This window comes from Pelmatolapia mariae, linkage group LG7, assembly GCF_036321145.2.
Source record: "Pelmatolapia mariae isolate MD_Pm_ZW linkage group LG7, Pm_UMD_F_2, whole genome shotgun sequence".
In the NCBI taxonomy this organism is placed as follows: Eukaryota; Metazoa; Chordata; class Actinopteri; order Cichliformes; family Cichlidae; genus Pelmatolapia; species Pelmatolapia mariae.
The window spans coordinates 26624702-26648017 of record NC_086233.1 but is presented as its reverse complement, the minus strand read 5'-3'; the positions used below and the strand labels follow the sequence as shown (position 1 = coordinate 26648017).

General features: G+C 39.2%; 1 protein-coding gene across 1 annotated transcript in view; it reads left to right on the top strand.

Moving 5' to 3' along the window:
* The first annotated feature begins 1048 nt into the window (after nt 1-1048).
* trabd2a (TraB domain containing 2A) overlaps nt 1049-23316 on the top strand; it is a 57233-nt gene continuing 34965 nt past the window's right edge. The window contains exons 1-2 of the mRNA XM_063480702.1: nt 1049-1687; nt 3086-3646. Coding sequence (XP_063336772.1) covers nt 1583-1687; nt 3086-3646 — 666 coding nt within the window. The 5' untranslated portion in view covers nt 1049-1582. The remainder of the gene's footprint in view (nt 1688-3085; nt 3647-23316) is intronic.

Here is a 23316-nt window from a genome sequence, read left to right as displayed (position 1 = left end):
TCCGTGAGCTTAATGTCTTGCACTGTTGAAACCAATTATCATACAAGACACTTTTTTTCTCTCACCAGCCGGTTCTATTTGTATGCAAACAGAAAGCGACAGAAATCGGGCCCCGGGGTCGTTCCTCGCGTCAATAAACCATTTCGTATTTACTCAGACGTCTGAAAACATCAACATGTGTTCACTGCCCCCGTGTGAACCAGGGGTTTCGAGCCAGAGCGCACAGACTCAGATATAAACCTCAAGGCCTTACTTAGGAAATTCAGTCCAAAACTGCTAAAACATTAGAAAATGTAAAGCTGTGTTGGATCTAATGATAATACGACCTAATAAATATATAAAAATAGGTTACAAACACATTTTCTACGTGGACCCTGAATAGTAAAAATGTCATATTGGTAGTCCTTATTTATTCAGGGCGAGGTGACTGACCTTTTCTCAGCTGCTGCATGTCTCTGCTGGCCTTTCATGAAAAGGTGAAGCTCTGCGGTTTCCTTGTCTGTCCCAGATGTAAGCCAGTGTTATGGCAGGTTTTCTCATGCGAATGCCTCCTGTTTGTAAGGCATTAAGGACTAGAACATGATAATCTATCCACGGGATCTCGAGCGGCACCCAAAAAAACAATGCCTTTGGGGTCTGCTTCTCTAGGGCGACAAAAAGAGACCTCATCAGTCTAACAATAATTGAAATCAGGGATAAATGCTGTAATCAGTGTAGCTTTTGTTAATCACACATATCGGTGATAAATTGCTCTTGATTTAAGTCTGGTAAAGGTATGCACACTGAGTTCATTGACATATGAATAGTGATCGACGAGGTGACGTTTAATCAGATTACTGTATGTGTGTGTTAGAGAGAGCGAGAGAGAAAGGAAAGGGTGGACTGCAGCAGGGTGGTGGCGGTGGGGTTTATGCAGACAACCTGGGGGAGGGGGGTGGGGTGGTAGGTGCTCATTCACACACGTCAGAGAGAGAGAGAGAGAGAGAAAGAGAGACGCAGAAACAAACAGTGCAGACTTGGTGGATAGACGGAGCAGTGTGCGCAAAAGTTTGGGGTTTTTAAATATCTATCTGACAAGTGCGGCTTCGTGCACCACGCTGACATTCACCAAACCAGACATCAGGAAAACAGAGGTCAAAACGTAATCCCGAGTTTTATTCTGATGTTTGGCTTCAGGTGCTGGCACGGCGTGGACCTGTTGCTTCAACTTTTGCAGGCAACTTTTGGATAAACTCGCGCAGTTTTTCTTACCAGAAGGGAGTGCAGAGAGGGGAGTGTGTGTCTGTTGGAGGGGGATCCAACATGACCAGCAGTGAGAGGATGATGTGACCCTGTGTAGACTCCTATGACCGCCTCTCTCTCTCTCAGACACACGTGAAGCGGCAGCGTTGAGTCCAGGAGGCTGAAGTCAACATGATTCTGTCCGGCGGTTTATCGGATACTTGTCAGCTCATTTTACGTGACCGCACGGAGCTCAAGCTGTGGAAATAGGACTTGGTCCATGCTTTTTTGGTATAGTTGCTGCAAACACGTTGTGGTAGAGTAAACACAGGCCACCGTGCACGGTTTGGAGACAGCTACGATGCGGGGCACTTTGGGCGCATTCATTCAGTCCTGCCTCATACTGTTGGTCCGAGCAGACCAGTGGAGGCTGAAGGACTCCGCCAGCTGCGAGCTGAACAGGAAAGTAAGTTGTATGAAGAGAGAGTGTATGAGTGATCACACTGTTTCATTTTGCAACAGTGTTGCTTTTTGTGTTTTTTCATTTTCTTTTAACTTTACACTTTTTTGCATAACAGATAAATTAGTTGATCTCAGACTGGAGCTGTCTTGGATTTAATTAAATCTGCCTTTTATAACTTGTAAAATCGGCCCAGTTTGTTTTTGTGCAACTACTCACTTATTTTCGTTATTTGTTTGATTAATAAACTGATGATCTGATCTTTGAAATCTGAAAAAAGCACAAGTTCCCTAATTCCAAATCTCTAATGTAGCTTTAACTTGAAAACTAACAAGCCTACAAAGAAGTGGATTGCCTACAATTTTCTGTCAGTTAATCAATGAACTATTTCTTTTAACACTCCTTTTGTGTATTGGGATTGTGTTATTTGTAGATCCTTATCTAATCTACAAAAAGATGTGTGCATTCATAAAAATAACCTTTCAGTCTCCTTGCGAGTAGTCTTCTTGAAACATCATTCATCATGCCCCAGAGTAACTCAGACCAATTTGAGGTCAGATCCAGCAGCAACAGGAAGGAAAACATTCAGGGCAACAGCCTGTAGTCTGACAGTCACTGACATGTGTATTGTTCATTTGACACTTGGGCTCTAAGTGGCCTGTTAATAAGTCATTATCAGTGTGTTAGTGGTCTGTCTAATAAACAGCCACTCACAGACAAAGAGGCAGTTGGTGTCAGACAGGCTGTAATGTAAACATAATGGAAAGACTGTAAATTTGCCCCTTTGTTTCTTTCTCGCTTGTTTTCCTATGTTTTTTCTTTTCTTAGAGTTGCTATTGTTTAGGTGCTATGTGCTTAGGTGATAATTTGATTACTTGAGCAACTCACAATTAGAATTAATTAGACAATCAGGAATCTCCTACATTAAGGATTTATATATTTCTATATTTCATGAGATTGTGGTTTAGGACTATCGAACAAACATAAAAAGTTAAATATTTAGCAAGTTATTATGAACCACTCAGTTTATGTTTGTTTGTTGGATCTGGTGATTGGGATTGTTGGCTCATTGTATGAAGGTTGTGGATCTGAATCCAGTCGGGGGGCATTACTGTGTGGAGTTTACGTGTTCTCCACATGTCTGTGTGTCTACACTGGCTTCTTCCTGCACTCCAAACACATGCATGGGATTTAGTTAATTGATGATTCTAAATTGTGAATGGTTGTCTGTCTCCGTGTGTGATTAGCAACGTGTTCAGGATCTATCTTGCCTCTCGCCCTATCACAGTAGGGATAGGCTGCAGACCTTCTGTGACCCTGAATTGGATAAGTGGAAGAGGGCCCATGAATGGGTCTGTCTATCTTGATTGTAGCTTTACTAATATTTTTTTCTTGTACCCACAGCAAACTGACCTAAACTCCTTCCTGTGGACGATCAAACGGGACCCTCCTTCATATTTCTACGGTACAATCCATGTTCCCTACACACGTGTTTGGGACTTTATCCCAGAAAATTCCAAGCAGGCCTTCCAGGAGAGCAATATTGTCTACTTTGAGTTGGACCTAACAGACCCTTACACCATCTCAGCCCTGACCAGCTGTCAGCTGCTTCCTCAAGGCGAGAACCTGCAGGACGTATTACCCAGAGACATTTACAGGAGGCTTAAAAGACACCTTGAGTATGTAAAGCTCATGATGCCTTCTTGGATGACCCCGGATCAGAGAGGGAAGGGACTCTACGCAGACTACCTCTTCAATGCCATCGCTGGGAACTGGGAGAGGAAGCGACCCGTTTGGGTGATGCTGATGGTGAACTCGCTAACCGAGGCAGACATTAAGACGAGAGGGGTGCCGGTGCTGGACCTGTATCTGGCCCAAGAGGCGGAGAGGATGAGGAAGAGAACAGGAGCTGTCGAGAAGGTGGAGGAACAGTGCCATCCACTCAATGGGCTCAACTTCTCCCAGGTTAGTTAGAAACTTTAATGACTAGAGAGATGTACTTCTTCATACCGTCTCATCTTTGCTTGTGTGAAATTGTCAATATTGCAAAAATAACAGAAACACACTGTTTCAGATAAATTAAACATGACAAGGAGAGTGAGGTGGACACATTGAAGCAATGCTATTTCCCAAACCTACAGTTACAATTTACACAAGCATAAAAAGGTCGCTGGGCTATGATTGTCTCCATAGTCAACATTTAATGTGTAGCAGCACATAAGTTTTTAATAACTTCCACAGAGGAGTGATCAACTGATTGGACATTTAAGAAAAGCATTATTTTAAGATGTGTGCTTTTTTTGAATGCGATTATGTCTTTTGGAGTCTGAACAACATCCATCTCATGCTGATGATGCCAAATGATGTGATGTTACATGAAGCAGCTGGTGGGTTCAGGCTTCGGCCTTCATGCATCAGGCTTGCTTGTTTCAATAAACATCAACCCCCCCAATGCTCGCACATATTGTAAAATACATCAGCATAAGACACTAGTATGTGTAATACAAATGATTGAGACTGGACATATACAGCCCTCTTGTCCCTTTCCCTCTTTTTCCCATAGCTTATGTGGAGAAAGGTGTGGTGTGAGTAATCAGCTGTATAAACATCCAAGTGCTTGTTTCTCTACATCCTTTTGTTATTAAGGAAAAATGGATTCTAATAACTCAAGTCTGAAATCACCAGAAAAAAAGGGAACCTTGTTCCTCAAACCTCTCTCCCAGCCTTTCTGTTTATCTGTCTGTGCCCCTCGGTGACCCTTTCAGCATTACAAACATGTCTCAAAGACAGCAGCCACTATGAAATCATGTCGCATATTACTGTGGAATTTCAGCCAACGCTGGCCGGGAGTTAGAGGGATTACACCATTTACCCTAACACCCAGAAGCTTAAATTGTTGTTATTTTAAAGGGCGCCCTGTTGGCCACCATAAGTCTCAACTCAAACCACCCAACACCACTTATATAAGCATTCTCTAGAGATGGAAACAAGGGTTTTAATAATCTCACAGCACATATAATCAGTCATATGTAAAACGAATTATGCTTTTTTACTTGTTGGTGTAGGCAGTTTAATAGAAATCTTTTTTCCCCATGGCAGTGCTTACATCTTAATAAACACATGGTGTGTGAGTGATAGATGACAGTTACTGTGAAAGCATTTTTTTCCTCTCACTGAGGTAAGATGATTAAAATTAGCTTGTGCTCTAAACATCTAAGACTGATTTAAGAATGGCTTTGAATAACTGTGAGTGTTTTTGATTAGAGTCCTCTAATAAATAAGAACTACAGGAGTATCAGCTAATTGCTAACCCCTTTCTAAAAAGCATGCTTTTTTCGTAATTAGACAAAATATCCAATGGCCAATGGATATATTAATAAAGCTGTGATATTTCCAGGAAATCTGCAATAATGATATTTATGACACTTTAGAAAAAATATGTTTTATTAGTGATTGCAGCTTGCAGCCAGTGACACTGATTTCTGCTACCAAAATTTTCATTTTCAATTCATTGTTGTCACTGATTACAAGCTATGTAATTTGAAGTGAGAACCTACTGCTACAAGCTCCCAGCAGCTTTAACTTAACTCTAAAAATTATGTCAGCCTAGCAACTAATAGTTCCCACTGCACACAGCAGACAAGAATAAACAGCCAAACTTAACTTAACTGTTCCGCATAGACGAGACACAATTATTTACAATATCTTAACTCAGGCACTACAATAATTAACTTCTGGGCGCACACATCAGGCACATACACAGGTGAGCCAATCCATTATAAAAACATTAAAGAGGATTCAGGTATTGCAGCTGTTTAGTCTCTAAAGATACAGCAGTCGGGACATACAACAGGCCTGTTTGCACACTGCTGACTAGAACCTATCAGATTTAGCATATAATACTTGCCCCAAAGCCAGATTTGCACAGCATACAATATGGTCAAATGCCCTTCTGCAGCAAATGTAGGACTGTAAAATCACTGCCTAATAACAATATTAAACTGCAGCAGCTTATAATAGGCCAAAGAGTTACTTTCATCTGCGTGCACAAATATAATACTCCAAATGTGACTAGGTGCTCCGAGGTTTAGGCGATGAATTTCTTCATGAGTTCTACGGAAGAAATTGTCCCAAGTTTTCAAAATGTCTTTGAAGGCATTCATCAGTACCAGGTGTGTGACTCTCATCTGTATTGTATTGAACAGTAACCATGGCGTCACTGGAGAATAATCACTCTGGTGAGGCCAACAGGAACAGTTCTGAGAGTCATCAGGGGGATGATGCTCTATAATATGCTGGTCTTTTGCTGTGCTCTTTTTATAAGCTAGCTGGTAACAAAACAAGTGTTTTGATATTACTGTCATTTTGAAAAATGCACCATGTTTTAAGTATTAGTGGCTACTATGTAAAGTCATTTGACCATGATACCTGGTGATGTTTAAAGAAAAAAAACATCATTACTTGACATTTTTAATATATTACAACTTCCTATCACACATTTCTTAGACAGCTGATAACAGGAACACTCTTGGCACTATAAAGGTTTTTAACATATTTATCTAGATTTTTTTGGCACTTGGCAGGGGGTGCTGCAGCACAAAACTGAGAGGAGCCCAATTCAGAACGAAGTTGAGCCCATTATAATGTAGCAGTTGTGACAAAGCATTATATAAAGTGATGTAACATAAAACAAATGTAAGCATAAAACTAGAAACATAACTGCTTAACACTTTTGTTTAACAGTAATTAAAGTAACGTAATCTTAAAACCCTTCAGGAGCTAGGTAATATTTTTATGTAATAAAGCAGAAATTCAAAAATATTTTCTAACCTGAAATTTTGTGTCTTGGGTTGATCATTTTAACTAGTTGGCTAAATCCCACCTTTTCCATCATGTAACAGCATCAGTAATTTCCATCCACCATTTCCTTTTTCTGTCTACTGAGCATAACTAGCGAGTGTTCCAGGGATGCTAGGTTGAGTCATTTACTTTATTTACTGTTGGATTGTGGTGGGAGTGGTGAAGCAAGTTTGCCCTTTCCACCTTTAGCAGGATTAGTTTGTTGGAGGTTGCTGAAGTAGCTCCCTATTTAGGTACTACATTGCCATCAGAGGCTAGCATTCTGTTATGGCGATATACCGATATTACTGCAGGCTCTGTATCCAATGACCATTGGTATTGGCCCATGTTGGTCTTGTTGATTGATGTCAGAGTATAACTAGCCTAACCGGCTATTGTTTATCTGTTTCGTCACATCGGTTTTATAAAATGTTTGAAGGGAGTGAAAACCTAAACAACTTCATATGTTCTATAATGATTTCTGTGTTGCCCTGGCACAATAATGAAACAAATAACTAACACAAGATAAAGAAAACAGAAGGACATTTTGGTAACAACAAGTTGTCTGAAGTTTGCACTGCTTGTACTGCTCAAATTCCTCCAATGGTGAATTGGTGTATGTACCTGACGTTATCACCAGCATTTGCAAAGAAGTTTAAATGCCCAGAATCATTTACGGGAGTTGGCATATCTCCTAATTCATTTCCCGAATCAAAGTTGGCCTGTTATGAAAGACATTGACACTTTGCTTATTTCGTTGTATAGACATGGTTGTTAGACATTATCAATATCAGAGAAAGGTTGAGGGTGGCTGAAATTGGGTTTGTCAACAGACCTGTAAAGTGATTAAACCTTCCATCATCGCAGCTTCCATTTAATTAGGTCCACAAAACCTCCAGAAGGCTCAACAATGGATTGTAGTGTCCTGAAAACAACCCCTGTCCTGATCCTATCAAAACAACACACAGCTTGGCACTCCGTAATTTCCACACTCAGTTTCAGTCTAATCACCAGCAGCTCGACTGACGCCTTCGCCCCGCTGGCTTAAAGCAGCCTGCTTTATACCTTTTTTCACAGTTTGCCTTGTAGTTGAAAAGGGCAATTCCATTTAAAGCCTTTTAGCTCAACTCAACTGTAAGATGTCCAGATAGAGTGTGATGAGTGAGATACACGCTTGGTGAAACAATACTGCCGCCTCAGCCACCAGTCTTGACAGAGATGTTTAATCAGGCTGCAAATAGAGAAGCACATTTATGGTTTGTAATAGTCTCTGTAATGTTTTCACTGGCTATTTGGCTCTGGCATGGAAAATAAAAATATTTAATGTACTGAAACAGTGAAAAGTTCTCTCCTCGTGCCTTTGTTAAGGACAAACCAGCATGTAGGCCTGTTCACTTCCAACAACTCAGATGGATATGCATTTGAAGTAAAATTGATTTTCAAAGCCACAGTCGATGTAGACATTCTCTTCTTTTGTGAAAAATCAACACAAAACCTTTCCACAGCTGATTGGATGACTGCACCACTAGCTGGGCTGGGTCTTTATTTCTGACTTTTGCACTGGAAAATCATGGTTGCCCTTCAGGAATTTTACCAAAACCTTGAAGAAGTTTAAGACAAATAGGTCTTGCAATCATGTATAATTTGACATCCAAAGTACGTCTTTTAAAGGGTTTTGAAGTCTGGGTATTTTTTCTAAGAAATGACAGAAAAAGAAGGAAAGCATTACACCATCATCTCACTGTCATTTAGTTTTTATAATCTCAACCCTTTTCATAATCAGCTAATGAGCCAACTTCCTGCCTTCTGTGAATGTATCCAAACAGATAAATTCACAGAAGGGAATGCAAATGGCATAATGCAGTCATTTACATATAAAGATAATGCTGTACATTTTGAACATATCTTTCCCTGAAAGGTTTCTGTGGTTTTGTACTTGAGACATTCACAAAGAGATAAAGTAATTGCATCAAGCAAGGAAATTTGAGCTCTAGAGTATATGAATTTTGAGAAAGTTTAGATGTTGAACTACTGCATGCAGCAGGAATGCTTCTTGGACCGATGGCTTAGGAAAGTTAGAAAAATTACCGGATTCATGGATCTTAAAGGCAGGCAATTTGTTGATACCCTAGAACATTGGTACCTGCCGCAACTTTTTTATATAAAAAAGACAAGAGGCGGCTTTTTTTTGCTTGTCAATATAAATTAAACACATTTAGGTCATTATTTTCATGCCACAACTTATTATGCTTTCTTTTGTCGCATCTCTAATCTGGCTAAGCATGACTGCTCTTATTCTTGCGTGGTGCCCCTAGTCTTTTGAAGAGCGAGCTCAGCCTTGCCCATTACACTAAGTGAGCTTGTTGAGGACAACAATAGCTGCATGAAGGCTGGCTTTCTCTGTCACTGTTGCTGGATACCCACAAGACATTCCACACCTCAGTGGAGCGGACCTGCTAATCAAAGTGTTGTTTCTTTGCTTCCATCATTGGGTGTAATGGTGCATGGGGAGGTGATGAATGCGGGTCTCAGTGTACGTCTAGGAGAACAGAGAAAGAATGTTTTGAGCCCATTTGGTTCATTCATGACCAGGAGAACAGGGAGAGCTGAGATGCAGACTGAGATCAGTAGAAGAGCCATTAGGGAAGGAAGGCGTGACTCCATCTCCATTAAAGGTATCATGACGTTACCTCTGTTTGACAACCTTGAAACTCCATTTGTGGTATTTTCTTTTCACATGAACTGAGGAGCCACCGAGCTCTGGATGTGCGAGGTTTCATAAGGTGAGGCCTCATGATATCTGAACAAAACCCACATTTATAACATCACAGACTCAGAATGAAGCCGTTTTCTCTTTTGGTGGAGCAGTTCAGTTCTCATTAGACTTTCAGTTCGCCTCTCTTCCCTCTTTTTAGGCTCGTCTTTTTTGCCTGAGGAGAAGCATAAGATATTAGAGAGATATTTTACTAAGGAAAGCCAAACACAACTTCTGCCTGATATGAAATTTAACACGGACAAGGCTCAATAGCACTAGTGATTTTAACCTAATTATCATATCTTCCTGCATGTCTGTAATCTAAGCTGTTTTCACACATGCACATCAGCCCTGAACTTTTTGAGCCATCACCCCGTGGAGGTGCACACGAAAAGCAAATGTAGATCGGATATGAGGCCGTCTTTAACCTGCCGTCTCCTTACAAAGTTTCTGTGCTGTTCAATCGAGTCCACTTGAGAATAGCACAGGTCACTGTCAGGTGAGTTCACAGTGAGCGAGTTGGTGTCAAGTGTCCTGCCTCCTGCATACTTTAACCCGGCTGTGCCCTCACCTAAGAAAAAAACCAGAGTATGTCTTGTAGTGAGAATGTAACCGTTTCAGACCATTGACAGCAGTGTGCTACATTTGAGAAAGTGCAACTTTAGACAGTGTCCCAACCTGATTCACCCAAGAATATCTGAGGTTCACGTGTGAAAATGAATTGCAACTGTTTCTGGCCTCAAATTCAAAAAGGCTTCTTACTGCACTAATTTACCCATTACATCCTTTTTTAAAAAAAAATCTCTACAAAACTGTTTGAATTTTAAATACAATTCTATATTTATGTAAGATCATCAAAAGGAGATATGGTAACAGAAGTGTGCTGTTACAGGAACATAATACTAAAGAGCAACTACATGAACAAAAGAAGTATTGATGACCATGGGAGGAGCTTGCCTGTTAAAACCAAATCTATTGTAAGCAATAAACAATATAAATGTTAATTGTTTTGTTAATTTGTCAGCTTTTAGTGTGCTGCTCTGCACAAGACTTTGTCACTTATGCATGAAGCCACACTTTCTCCATGGTTCAGATTAACTGCACAGATATGAGAGCATTCACAACAGTTCGACTAACTCTCAACAGGAAAGCAAATAAATGTATTTCTCAGGGATTTACTGACTAGCATATTCTAGGCCACTAATGATTCAAATGTTTAATTAGTTAATTGAATTAAATTAAAATGATTTTATTTGAAAAGGAACCATGCATTGTACCAGAATTAGCTTAAGGCTGGCAGCTTAAATTAACTATTTTTCTGTAGCCTGCCATCCAGGCTGTCTAGTAGCTTCTACGATGGGACGAGACCTGCCTATGAGTTTTTGTTCAAACATGTTGTGGGGTAAGACTATAGATAAAACTTTTTTAAAATTAGATAAATTAAGTTAAAATAATTTAACTCTTTATCAAAATGCAAAATTCAAAACTATTGCTACACTGCAGGTAATTGTTGGTCACTGCATCAGTGAATCATCATAACTGCGGGCAGGGCAGTGGTATTGGTTTTGGCTGGGAAAACAAAAATTCTTTCGTTTGAGAAACAGAGAGCATATGGTGTCATAATGACAGTATTACACAGTAATACACAGGAGCAAATCTGATTAGAGCTCATTTGTCCAACTGAAAAGCCATAGCAGGGAGCATGTGACGAGAAAAATGTCTGTGTGTGCTCTTATGGCTCAAAATAAAGGGAAAAGAACAGCAATACATTTTAACCTGCACTTGAATTTATTAAGCTCATTAAGGTACTCTTGACGTCGAAGTTTAATGCTCTGCCAAATAATTGTCTTGGCTTAAAGAATATTAATTTGTGATTTTGGAGAAATGATGAATCGTGGATATTTTTAAAATAACTTGCTAAAACAGTTTTGCCAAGGAAACGTCACTGTTTGAAATATTAAAGGCAAACATGCAGTGCAATTTTCAAAAAGCCAACAAAGCAGATATGGACTGAGCGCAGTAGGACACGATCTAGTGAAAAACATTTATTTACATGCAACCTGTTGCCCAGGTGTTGCAGTGCAGCTGCATGATCTCATTCATATTGCAGTCATTTGTATTCTTATGCCCAGCATTAACTTGAGCATTTCGTCTCTAAATTGTTTATAAAATAATTTATTGTCTTGCTTCACTCTACTTTGATCACAGGGAGTAAACTGCGCATGTTTAATTACAGCTTGGGGCGTGTTTGTCCAGTGTATATTTTTTCATATAATTGCTTGTATCCGTTTATTATTGCTTGCATGTGCATGTGAATATTTCCATGCACATGTGCACTTCTGTGCTTGTTTGCAGGAGTTGGATATGAATGATGGTTTGTATCTGTGTGTATGCGTAAGTGCATGTTTATGTGCATATACAGCTCTATGGTTGAACTTTGAACATGCCCTTACAGCTTCTTTCCTCGGTTTCATGTCAAATGGCGGTGCTTGATTTCCTCCCCACTGTTGACCAAACAGTCCCGTATTAGATGTCTGGCATTTCCTCAGACATTATCTGTCAATCTGTCTGGATACATGACACCAGAGACAAAGAAGCGGCAACTGTTACTTCCAAATCGCTTTACAGATAGAAACTGAAGCCTGGCAACAAGTCAGAAAAGAATACAAATCAAAAATCAGCACTCTGTATCGACTCTTGATATGTAGTTTGTATTGGCTGCTTTCATTTTAACAGCAAAAAAAAAAAAGAAAAAAGAATAAAACACCAGAGATTTTGTTTTTCTCCTGACGGTTGAGGAGTTGAATGTGGTGCCATTCGCTTTGGTGATTGCAAATATTCATGTTCATATTACAGCACTCCCTTCTTCGCTTCAAAGTTTACACGTGTAACGTCTCAAATATTTGAGGAGATATTAGAGAGAATTTATTTAATTTCTCTTGTTGTCAGGATATTCTTTGTGTGATCACTGCACACCTTTTTAAAAGAATCATTAGAAAACCGGCGCCATACTGAGCTACAAAAACTTTACAAATTCCATTTTCCTGTCCTGTGTAAGTCCACCCATTTGCATAGTTTTGTTTTTTGAGTATATTTGCTTCAAAGTGGATAAGATTCAGCTGGATGGTGCCAACTGTGTGCCAAGAAAAAGAGCTTAGATTCCTGAAAGCATATACAGTAATACACTCCCGCCGAGCGGAGTTTGACTTTTTGAGACTGCCTTCAGGCTTTTCCTGGTTGTGTAACACAAGCTTCTGCTGCTCAGTTAGGGATTTAATAGCTTGTCTTTCTGACTTAACGCTAAGTCATGAAAGTTTCTGCAGGCTCCAGAGAACTATAGTATCAACATTACACTGCATTCATACATGGATGCTCCAAATTAAAACATAACACTTACACTCAAAGCTTTAGAAAACATAAGCTCTTAAAGAAAACATGCAAAACCACACATAATAGCTGCCACTTATGTCAAACAAATGCAAGTCACTAATCCTGGTCCAGGGTAACACAAGTTAAACACACTTCATTAGAAATAATTAATCGCTGACTTGATCTTTTTCAAGCATTAATGTATAATAACTGAATTGGGACATGTAAAAATAACTCAGATGAACAGAAAGATATCTCTGAAACTGCTTATTTTAATAGGCAGTTTTCCATCCACTGTTCCAACATCTGATTATGAAACCTTACTGAAAGTAAACAGCTCACAGAGAAACATGGATTTTGTTGTCTCACAGTGAACCGCCGCCTTCATTTAAGTAAGAAAAGCTCAGCATCTGCAAATGAACTTAACCCTCACATACTAAGGCCTTCACCTAATTAAAGCTAATGTAGGTTACATGTAAGAGCTGCGGGAGTCGTTACGACACTAATTTCAATTTGTTTGGTGCCCATCAATCCCTCTATTGTAGTGTAAGTTAACATTTTTGCGGGCTGTATGTGGTTGAGGCCCCGGGCTTATTGTTTATACTAAGTCGTGACCAATTAGCATTAAATTAGCATGTGACTGATGAAAAGTAAGAAATCCCATACATGCTTGTTTTAGTGTAATTTATTTCTGTGTATTGCAAAAGAGATACAAGCTAAGTAAAAGTAAAAGTAAAAGTGTCATGATAAAGGATTTGTTTAAAAAAAAAATAAAAGGTTGCTTCTCATGGTTCAGTCTTGACTCTGGTAAATTTTATCCTGTTTGTTTTCCCATGACTAATGAAGCCATTGGTCAGGATTACTTGATAGCTAAATTGCTTTAATATCGCTAATGGCTCAGTCACACTAGAGTAAAAGTACAGCAACTGCCTTGCGACTAGGAAAAATCAGTGCCTCAGTGTCTGAGGCAAGCCTGCGGGTGTAACTCCCTCAAACGTTAGTCAACCAAGGTGATCGTGCTAGGTAACGTGTCTCCAAACAGTCACGGTCCGACTGTGACTGCAGACAGATTGGCAAAGATTTGCTAGCAAGTTTGGAAAAATGACAATTCGTGAACACAGAAAAATTGCAAACACACTGCAGTTGATCTAAGTCAGTCTTCATTGGTTGTATTCTGGTTATTTTACTATATAAAAGCAAGGTTGCTGAGCACCTATGATGTTTTGAATTTGAATCACATCACTATTTGTGGTGGAAAATCTGGATTTCTGTTTCAGATGTGTGAGGTTCTAAGTGGCCTCTGAATGCAAGTAGTTCATGTGGATTTCTGTGTGTGTAGATGTGCAACAGATTTGCAGTTTTTGCTGGTAGTTAATCGCTGTTTCATCACAAACAAACCCCATTGCCAACCTGACCCATTCAATCGCAAACTTACAGCAGACTACTAACAGACTGGCCCCATCTTAACACTTCTTAATTGCTATCTTGGTGCACCAAAGTTGCTTTGAAGATGGCAACTAAATGCAAGTGGTTACAGACCTGGCCTCTGTCTTCAACAACAAGATTGTGAAATAATTTCCGTTGTGTCCGCGGTCTCTGACCTAGAGAAAACAGTGGAACACCTTTCAAGGAAGAATTATCAAGCTGGATCATCACTGAATGCTGAAAAAAAAGAGATGGAGATGCTTTTTAAATTAACCTTTCGCCGTATGACATGATTTCTCATAAATTCTGCCTGGTAAGCTTATGCTTTCTGTGTGCTGCTGAGGTTTGTGGCTGGTCTGGATTAAATCCAGTTACTCCACTGCCTGTCGAAGTGAGCCAAACCTGGCTGGACTTCAGCCGAGTGATACAAGGCCAAAGCTGTCCACAAGCTCCCACACAGAGGATTAATAGTTTCTGTGTCACCTGGAACTTGTCAAAAGGTTTTTTTCCAAAGTACATTTTTTAAAATTAGGAAAATAATATATTTATCATTTCTAATTGAAGGAATGTCAGATAATTATTTTTTCATATGTTTGCTTTGAGGTCAGCTTTCTCATACTTAGAAAAAAGTTGATTAAACATTTGTAGCACGTATTTCCAGTTAAGATTTGTTTTTTTTTTTGGCTTCGGCTTCAGTCTGTAAAATACAATGATGTTATTGACCATTAAATGGAGTAGGTAGGTAAATGACTTTGATAATACTTAATGTGTTTGAATAAACTTTTAAAACAGATAAATGACCGTAAATGCACTTGTGTCCTTCTGGCTCCAGTCCACATTTTTGGGGTTTCGGTGAAGTTTCACAGGTGAGTGCCACACAGGACAGTTTGTGAGAGTTCTGCACAGATGTTTTGAACTGTCTCAGTGCTGTTACACACCTCATTCACAGCAGGTCTGTAATGAATAGCTGCCTTGAGCATCCACTAGATTCCCCCCGCCCCCCCCCCCCCCCCCAAGCTAGGTGATGATTTCTTAAATACATTGCAAAGCTGCTTTTTGACCATTTCATGCCATTACTAACGTGTCACTTGCCAGGCTGTGTTCAGTTTCAGAAAACACAGCTCGACCCACTATTAGATGCTTCTGAGATATTTTTCCTGCGTGGCAATTTCTACAAATTAGCTAAAAAGTGAAACGTTTTGTAAATGATGAATAGCTGTCATGTTGGGAGTGGAGGCCAGGACCTTACACATGCTTCAAATGCAGCGAAATGAGGAAGATGCTTTTTAAATGATCTTTTTGCTGTATTCTGCTGAGAATTCTGGTAATAACCTAATTCATTCATTAATTTAAGATTAGCTACAATGTGTGTATGATGAAGGAAACAGTCATATTGTTTAAGGTAGCCTTTGACCATCTTCATAGTGCTGGTTTTTAAGGTTAGCATGAGCTGGAGTGTCCCAAAAAAGTTACTCTGTTGCTTAGCTTATCATCAGTGTACCACATATATCTAACGTTCACTGTCAGACTACAATTGCTCCACAAAACCTTGCCCACATTTTCTCCTCCTTTTATAACTTTGTATTGACAAAAATTGCCATGTGGGTAGCCTTCACATGATTCAGATCTGGCACTTACTTCTTTGTGTGGGCATAATTAAACACTCTAATTTAACTCTTTATAGAATTAGGCATGGTAACCATGGTGGATTAGACAGTTGTGATCACTTACACGAATATCTGACTTGAGCTGGCAAAGAGACACTGAGCTCCACATGCTCCACAGCTAATCATGACCTGCAAAGGTAATCAGATAGCCTTTACCTCAGGCAGCAGCACACCACAGACATTGTCAAGCTGTCCAAAGAAGAGGCAGGAAAATTTCTGTCTTTCCTTGGGCTTTTGTAAGGTGCCTTGCATGCAGACCTGGTCTTCTTTCATTGTGAAGCAGTACACCTTATGGTGAAAGCATTTGACAGTAAATAGTGCTCCAGACACTCTGCACATGTCAGGTTAGGACACTATTTAGCTGATTTTTCTAATAGGAATTAAGCTGCTCACACTCTAAAAAGAAAAGCATTAGACTGTCAAAGTAACTGCTAAACATTCCCTCACCTCTCCATGCCTCATTTTCTTACCCAATTGGAAGGGAAATTGATATTTTCGTGTTTCTGGCTGAGAACAGAGCTAATTGGAGGTTTGAATGTCACACGGCCTGCACAGTTTCCCTTTACGTGAGCGAAAAAAAAAAAATGGTAAAAGCAGTTTTTCCTATTCTGGAAGCCCGTAGTTGTAGATTTAGATAAGATCTTTTCAGCGGAACACTCCTTTTGATAAATCGCTGCTTAGATAACTGACACATATTGGTCTGAATACAACGGCAAATGTGATGGTCTGGTGATTTGACTTGTTTCGTATCTGTAGACGAAGACAGATATGTTGTATAAGCTTTTGCGGTGTGTGGTTTTTGTGTGCTGTGCATTTTTGTCTGTGTCGTGCTGTTATGTGTGTTTGAATCATTTTTTGAAAATAGTCAAAAATTGTACATTATTGACATTGCTGCATTCAAATACCAGGCTAAAATAATGTTTAAAAAACGTGCTAAGGTGTACCTAAGCCTTTGTGAACACACACTGTTTCAGCATTTGTGGAATTTCTACTCAGAAGTTGAAGGGTTTTTAGGTTTGGCTTTTGAGGTTTGAGTTTCAGGTGGTTTTGTGACTTCAACAAAACTGTTTGGTAAGGTTTGTAACCTATGTATTTCAATACCATTGATATAACTGTAATTTTCACGGTCTGTTACTTGCAATACTTTTTCTGCCCCCAAACATCGACTTCCTTGAAGAAGATGCTGAGACAAATACAGTGTACTACCATACAGCCTAAAATACAGAGACAAACTTTTAATCCATGTCACTAAGTGTTAATGTTAGGCCTGTAAGCCTGGCCTGGCAACTGACTACTGGCTTTGGCCCTTTTTTACTGTTCTTTGCTAAGAGGATGATCCTAGAAAGGTTTTAACAGCCATTCTTTATAAGAGAACTTTTTCTAGCTTGCTAACAGCATGTCTCTGTGTGGATCTTAAAAATTAGATCAGACATCAACTGCCTGATCAATAAATTTAGTGATAGAAAATCATCCATCCAATCAGTCCATTTTCTTCTGCTTGTCCAATAACAGGAAAGTAATTAATGGAAATATTTATTTATCTATTTTCAAAGTCATTTAGAAAGCAAAACCTACCAGACTCACTCTGATGCAAACCGCTCATAGGTCAGTATTTGTTGCTTTTTATTTTAATTTTGAATTCAGTATCTTTGTTGTTGGGAAAAAAAACAAAACAAGCACACTGTATTTTTTTCACATTTTCTGCTTTTATTTTGAGTTTCTCTGAAGTCACACACTTTGAAACTGTTTCTGAGTCTGCAATAATAAAGAAACTTTACAGACATGATGCAAATTTTGATTCCACACCATCTAAACTTGTGTGCAAACCACTCTTTGACCCTGTGTGAATCTTTCATTGGCTGTTTCGTATTTCACTGTTTCCTCCCCTTATCTAAAACGTGTTGAAGCCTCTTCGCTTGCTGTTTTTACAGTATATTTCATCATTTGTGTTGCTTTGACAGTTGCTATTTTGGTGTCAGTTTGCATATCAGGATGTTTATATTTGTACCATTCACAATGGATGCAGAGGGACACTTCTCTGAAAACTGAACTCCCAGCACATTTATGATGTTTGGATGTTTTTCATATTTTGTTGACTGTTCATAAGTCTGTGGTTGTGAAGCTGTGGGAAGTGGTAGATCTCTGGACAACAGCAACCATCACACTCTCTGATTTTCACTCGGCCTACCTATCTGTTTTTTTAACCGCTATTTTTTTTTCTTTCCGTGGAAACACGATTCTCTCTTTCCTCCCGCTGTTTGTCTCAAAAATATTTTCGCCCTCTGTTTATCTCCTTTACTTCCTTTGTCTCCTGTACTGATCAGCCTGACAGAACAATAAACACATTCATTTCTAAGATGGTTTGGATGCAAGGGCCTATTTTCCATTACATAGACTTATTCTGTAGGTGATTGGGAGGTGTAGCGTTTATACTGCTGATGGCGTTAAAGGTCGATGTTGAGTTTACTGGGATTACAGTCTCTGTTTTTGTTTAGAATAAGAGAAGTGATGCAAGCTGACTGAAAGTGTTCACATGCATATTACTGTAAATAAGCGTGTGTGCTTGTGCATGTGCCTGGCTTCTTCAGTTTAGTTTGCCCGCGGTGATTTGGTTCTGAGTCTAGGCCAGTGGTAAATAGCACTATGCGGGTTTTTAATTCCTGCTGTGTCTTTATTTCTTGGAGAACTTGGAGAGCAATTTCTTATCCTGCTATCTGTTGTTGTTGTTTTTTTAACATTATTTGCCCCCATCATCCTGTACAGTGAGGAATTTGGTGTATTTCAATCCAATGTCCAAACTTTTTATGGGATTAATATATGGATTCAAAAAAGTACAAAATAATCATCTTAACAAAGCAATTTAGTCAATGCTGTTGGATCAAAGTTTTGGTCATATTTCACAAAGTTCAGAAACATTTGAGCCTCCAAATCGTGAAGATCACAAATCTTTAAAATTTCACCAAAACCTGTCCTTTAGGAAATGGTACGAAATGGTTTATGACAGTTATTCAGTTGGGTCGAGTTATTTTAACCTAAGAAGCAATATCCCCTAAAGCAGTTTAAGAGTTCCACTTATAGAACAAAGGTCTGAAATAGGATAAAATTCCACATGCATTAAATTCAGCGCAGTGTAGTTTGAAGCAGCCTAACGGGATCAGGTGTGTCTGTACAGTCAACGACTAGCTGTCATAAGAGTTCAACAGTGTGTATTAATATTTTTCACAATTAATCAGTTATAAAACTAAATTAATCTATTAAATTAAATTAAAATATAATTTTTGAAAAAGGAGTAGTTTGAGTTTTCCCTTTTCTTCTTCTTCCATAATTTACATTTCCCATGTAAACCTTTTCACCTTCAGCCTCTTTTTGTCTTCATATGTTTCCGTGATTTCTTTGGACTTCTGCATCTTGACTCTTTGCAGTTTCCTGTTTTCACACATGTGCTGAATAAAGGTTCAATTATCTGTGTAGCAAGATGTGGGACGACTTAGAATGCATGCGATTGGTCTGTGTTTACTCTGTACATACACTGATAAAGACAAAAAGCTGGTTAAAATAACCTTACTACAAATACGAGAGTAGTTCTGCAGAATATAATAGAAAGAGACGTTAAAATCTAGTAATAGATCTGAACAGCATCTGGTTCCAGATTCAGTCAGTTTATTAAGGACAGAAAAAAACAATCTCTTTTCAAGTATTCAAATAAAAACAAAATATAATGTTATATGTGATGCAGTGTTCAAAAACCAGCCAATATCCCAAATTTTCCATTTTTACTTCTTGATATTTCCTAAAATTTTAAAACTTTTACATTAGCATGCAAAAACACATTTCACTGATCTGTTTTTTAAAATGAATTTTTAGCTCGAAAATAACAAACTACGTCCATTCTTTTAATCATTGTGGTTTGGCAGAGATGTAAATAGATAAGCTTTTAATAATACTCCTCTGATCTTGCAAGAAACCATCAAGCAGTCTTGATCTATACATTGTTATCGCCACAGGCTAAGGATGAAAAAGCTGCCAGCCTCACCAAGGGGGCAAAGTTTGTGGAATGAGTGCACTGAGTGGGATTTTTCTGTTTCTACAGAGGTTGGAGTGCAAAAGAGCACACGGACTAAAATGCACTTCATGTATCTGAAATGGTGTTTTTTATAAACTCGACACTGAGATATTTCCAGATATTGGAAATATTGGAAAGTCTTTTTCTTGCCTGTATCCTTGCTTGGCTGTTTTTTTTGTCCAGCTGCGATTCCCAGCTTGTCGATGGCCGGCCATTTGTCTACAATGGCATACAACGCTCTACTATTGACACAACCTACTGTACCGAAATATTACAACTTTTTCCCAGATGAAAGAAGATAAAACAATTTATTTCCGACATGGCCAGTGGCTAATTTTTGCCTGTTTGAGTGTGGAAAATCTTGAATTAATTTCCTCTTCTTTCTTTGTCTGTTTGCGTGATAACACACATACACACAATTTGAATTCTCAGATGGTCAGTGTGCGTCTGCAGTAAGTGTTCGCAGCTGTTTCGGTCTGAATCTCGGCATGAAACAGCTTGGCAGTGTTGTTCTTGACTCGTGCTGTCCTGAATTAATAGTGTTCTTTCAGTCAACAGACAGTCGTCGAGATTGATGGCTGTTTTCCTTGCGGCTCGCTGTGTTTTCAAGATCTTTGTGTTGTGTCTTGGTGGACCGATTCGCCGAGTGGCTCGCTGGTTGCTGTGTGGGCCTGTTTTGTATGTACATGTGAGAGAAAGGAAGAGTGACAGGCAGGAAGACAGAGACAGGAAAATTTTGCAAATAGTGGACACTCCTGTTTGGTCACTGTCAGAATGTGTGCTGACAGGTGCCAGCATGTGTGTGTGGGAAAGTGTGTGTTTACAATGCATCTATGTTAATTAGGAAATTAGCTTTGCACAGAGAAGCCACTGTTGTTATGTTAACGATAATAAGATGTGAAAATAAATTGGGGGGGGGGGGGGGGGGGGGGGTATGAATCCAATATTTGACTGTTAAAATCAAATAACTGATTATAAATATAATTTATATAAAAAGTTAGAAAAGCTGGAGTTACTGAACTTTGACATTTTGCCATTTTCACTTAGGCAGTCAATCAGGTATAAGAAGACATTACATTAAATCAAGGGGCTGATCACAGACTAAGAATGACCCTTGTGTGCAAACGGTGTGTTGTTAGGACTCCTGTACAGCTTGTTCAGGGTATAGCGAAGCAGTATAGCCGGATAAAGCACGGGGGTTTGAGAAGTAGACATTTCAATCACCGCAACCCCCACGATCTGCACGCGCACACACACACACACACACACACACACACACACACACACACACACACACACGCACACACACACGCACACACACACTAACACACACGCACACACACACTAAAACACACACACAATGCGCGTGCAGAAACCTCGAGCCATTTGGTTTGAGGCTGATTCCCTGTGACAGCCTAAATATTTGGCTGCGTCGGGCACCAAGGTAAATGCACCCCGCAAGAATGTTTTTACAGGGCGAGAGAAAGGGAGAGAGAGACAGAAGGGAAGCGAGGAGGGCGAGAGATAGGTTTTGGACAGAGATAAATAGAGAAAGAGAGAGAACGCACAGAGAGGAAGAGAAGGAGAAGTGCAGTCACGGTTTCATATGAATGTGGTCTGAGTGCTGGCCACTGGTTTCTCTGTAGTCAGTGTGATGTACATGGAACATGTGCTCATTTTTTTATGTGCTGAAGTCTGGAGGCATAACTCTACTCCAAATAATTAATCAATAAGAAATTGTATCGACACACTCTAAGTTTAAACTTTAGCCTCCCAAGAGATCTATGAGGAAACAAAACATGCACATTAACTTATTCATTGAAAACATTTTAAAAAAGCAGACAAAACAAACAGATGTTACTTTACTGATAACAGCTATTAGTAAAAACCTTACTCATCTTAGATGACTTGGCTTTTATAAACCCACTTGTGAAGTAAAAATTGCTTACTGATGATTTTAGTATTTTAGTGATTTAAAATGCAACTGTGGGCTTAACCTGGAGTTGTTCATGTCAGCATTAACTCACAAGGATCATAAGGATTAGGAAATATAAATGGTATATGAGGACACTTTTTTTCCCTAAAGAGAGAGAATACGTTTTTGGTCATTATTATTTTCAAAGTTATAGGCCTGGGGACTTCAATGATTCTTTTGCTCTTTTTTACTTTCTCCTCTTTCTTTCCTTTACAGGAAATCCTTGCCCAATAATTTCCTTCTTTTGTTGTATTGGAAAATTAATAAATCTTTCTTCAAAGGTCTGCTCTGAGTTCTGCAGAGCGGGCAGTAATCCATGATGATGAAGCATTTAAGCACACACACACACATATAGGCACAGAGACATACATATATATATATATATATATATATATATTAGGGGTGCAACGATACACAAAATTCACGGTTCGGTTCAGTTCGATACTTTGGTGTCACGGTTCGATATTTTTTCGATACAAAAAAATGTTCATGCCTTTTTAATTTGTCATTTATTAAAATTATAAATATATATTTTAACCCAAAAGTACAGTTTTTAAATTTAATGTTGCTGAAACAACAAAGTAATAAAAAAATAAATCTATCTGATCGAGAAATCACTCATCTTTGGGAAAAGAGAGTATATTACAGAGAAATGGCTCTTTCCAAAATAAAAGCTATACTATACGCTTTTTCTGGGCTATATTCTCAGCAGCATATTAAACATATCAGGTCCCCATAAGGAGAATCATGTGCTAACGGCTGTCTAAATGACTCAGGTAAAGTTTGTAGCATGCGTGCTTGTTGTTTTTGTCTGCTTCCACTTGTCTTTGCACTAGGATGATGTCGGTGTAAATGTGCAGTCATATTCGTTGTGTTCCCACTAGTGCTGTCAGTGTTAATCTCGTTAAAATGATATTAACGCCATAACGCGGCAAATCTCCGTTAACGAGTTACCGGTGGGGCTGGACGGCGTCAACACGTTAACAAGCTAACTGCGCTAATGCACTAGTTCCCACCAATTGAGCATTGCGTGGCACATCCGACATACTGTTTTACTTTTGTCCATGACGCGCTTACCATCAGGGTCATGCTTCACATGAAAACCAAGATAGTTCCAAACGCCAGATCTGAATGAGGGTGGGGGAGGTTCAGTTTCGGGTAGCGTTGAGGCAGTTGCCATGTTGCAACGAGCTTAGCTTCTGTCTTGCTAGCTTGCGCTGCGCTCAGTGGATCTGCACTCGACAGTGCAGCCTAGGCGGAGTAGTCGAACGCAGAGTCACTGAGCGCTCAACACAGACAGCATCGTCAGAAGAAAAGTTGATAAAATAAATAAAAAATTTTGTATTGTTCGATACATATGCGTACCGAACCGAAAGCACTGTATCGAACGGTTCAATATCGATACGAGTATTGTTGCACCCCTAATATATACATATAAACACAGTAAGATGAGACCTAATCTTGTACAGGTTATACACACTTACATACACGAAAACATACACACGGAGCGAGGAGGTCATTAGTGACCCGAGGAATGTAAGG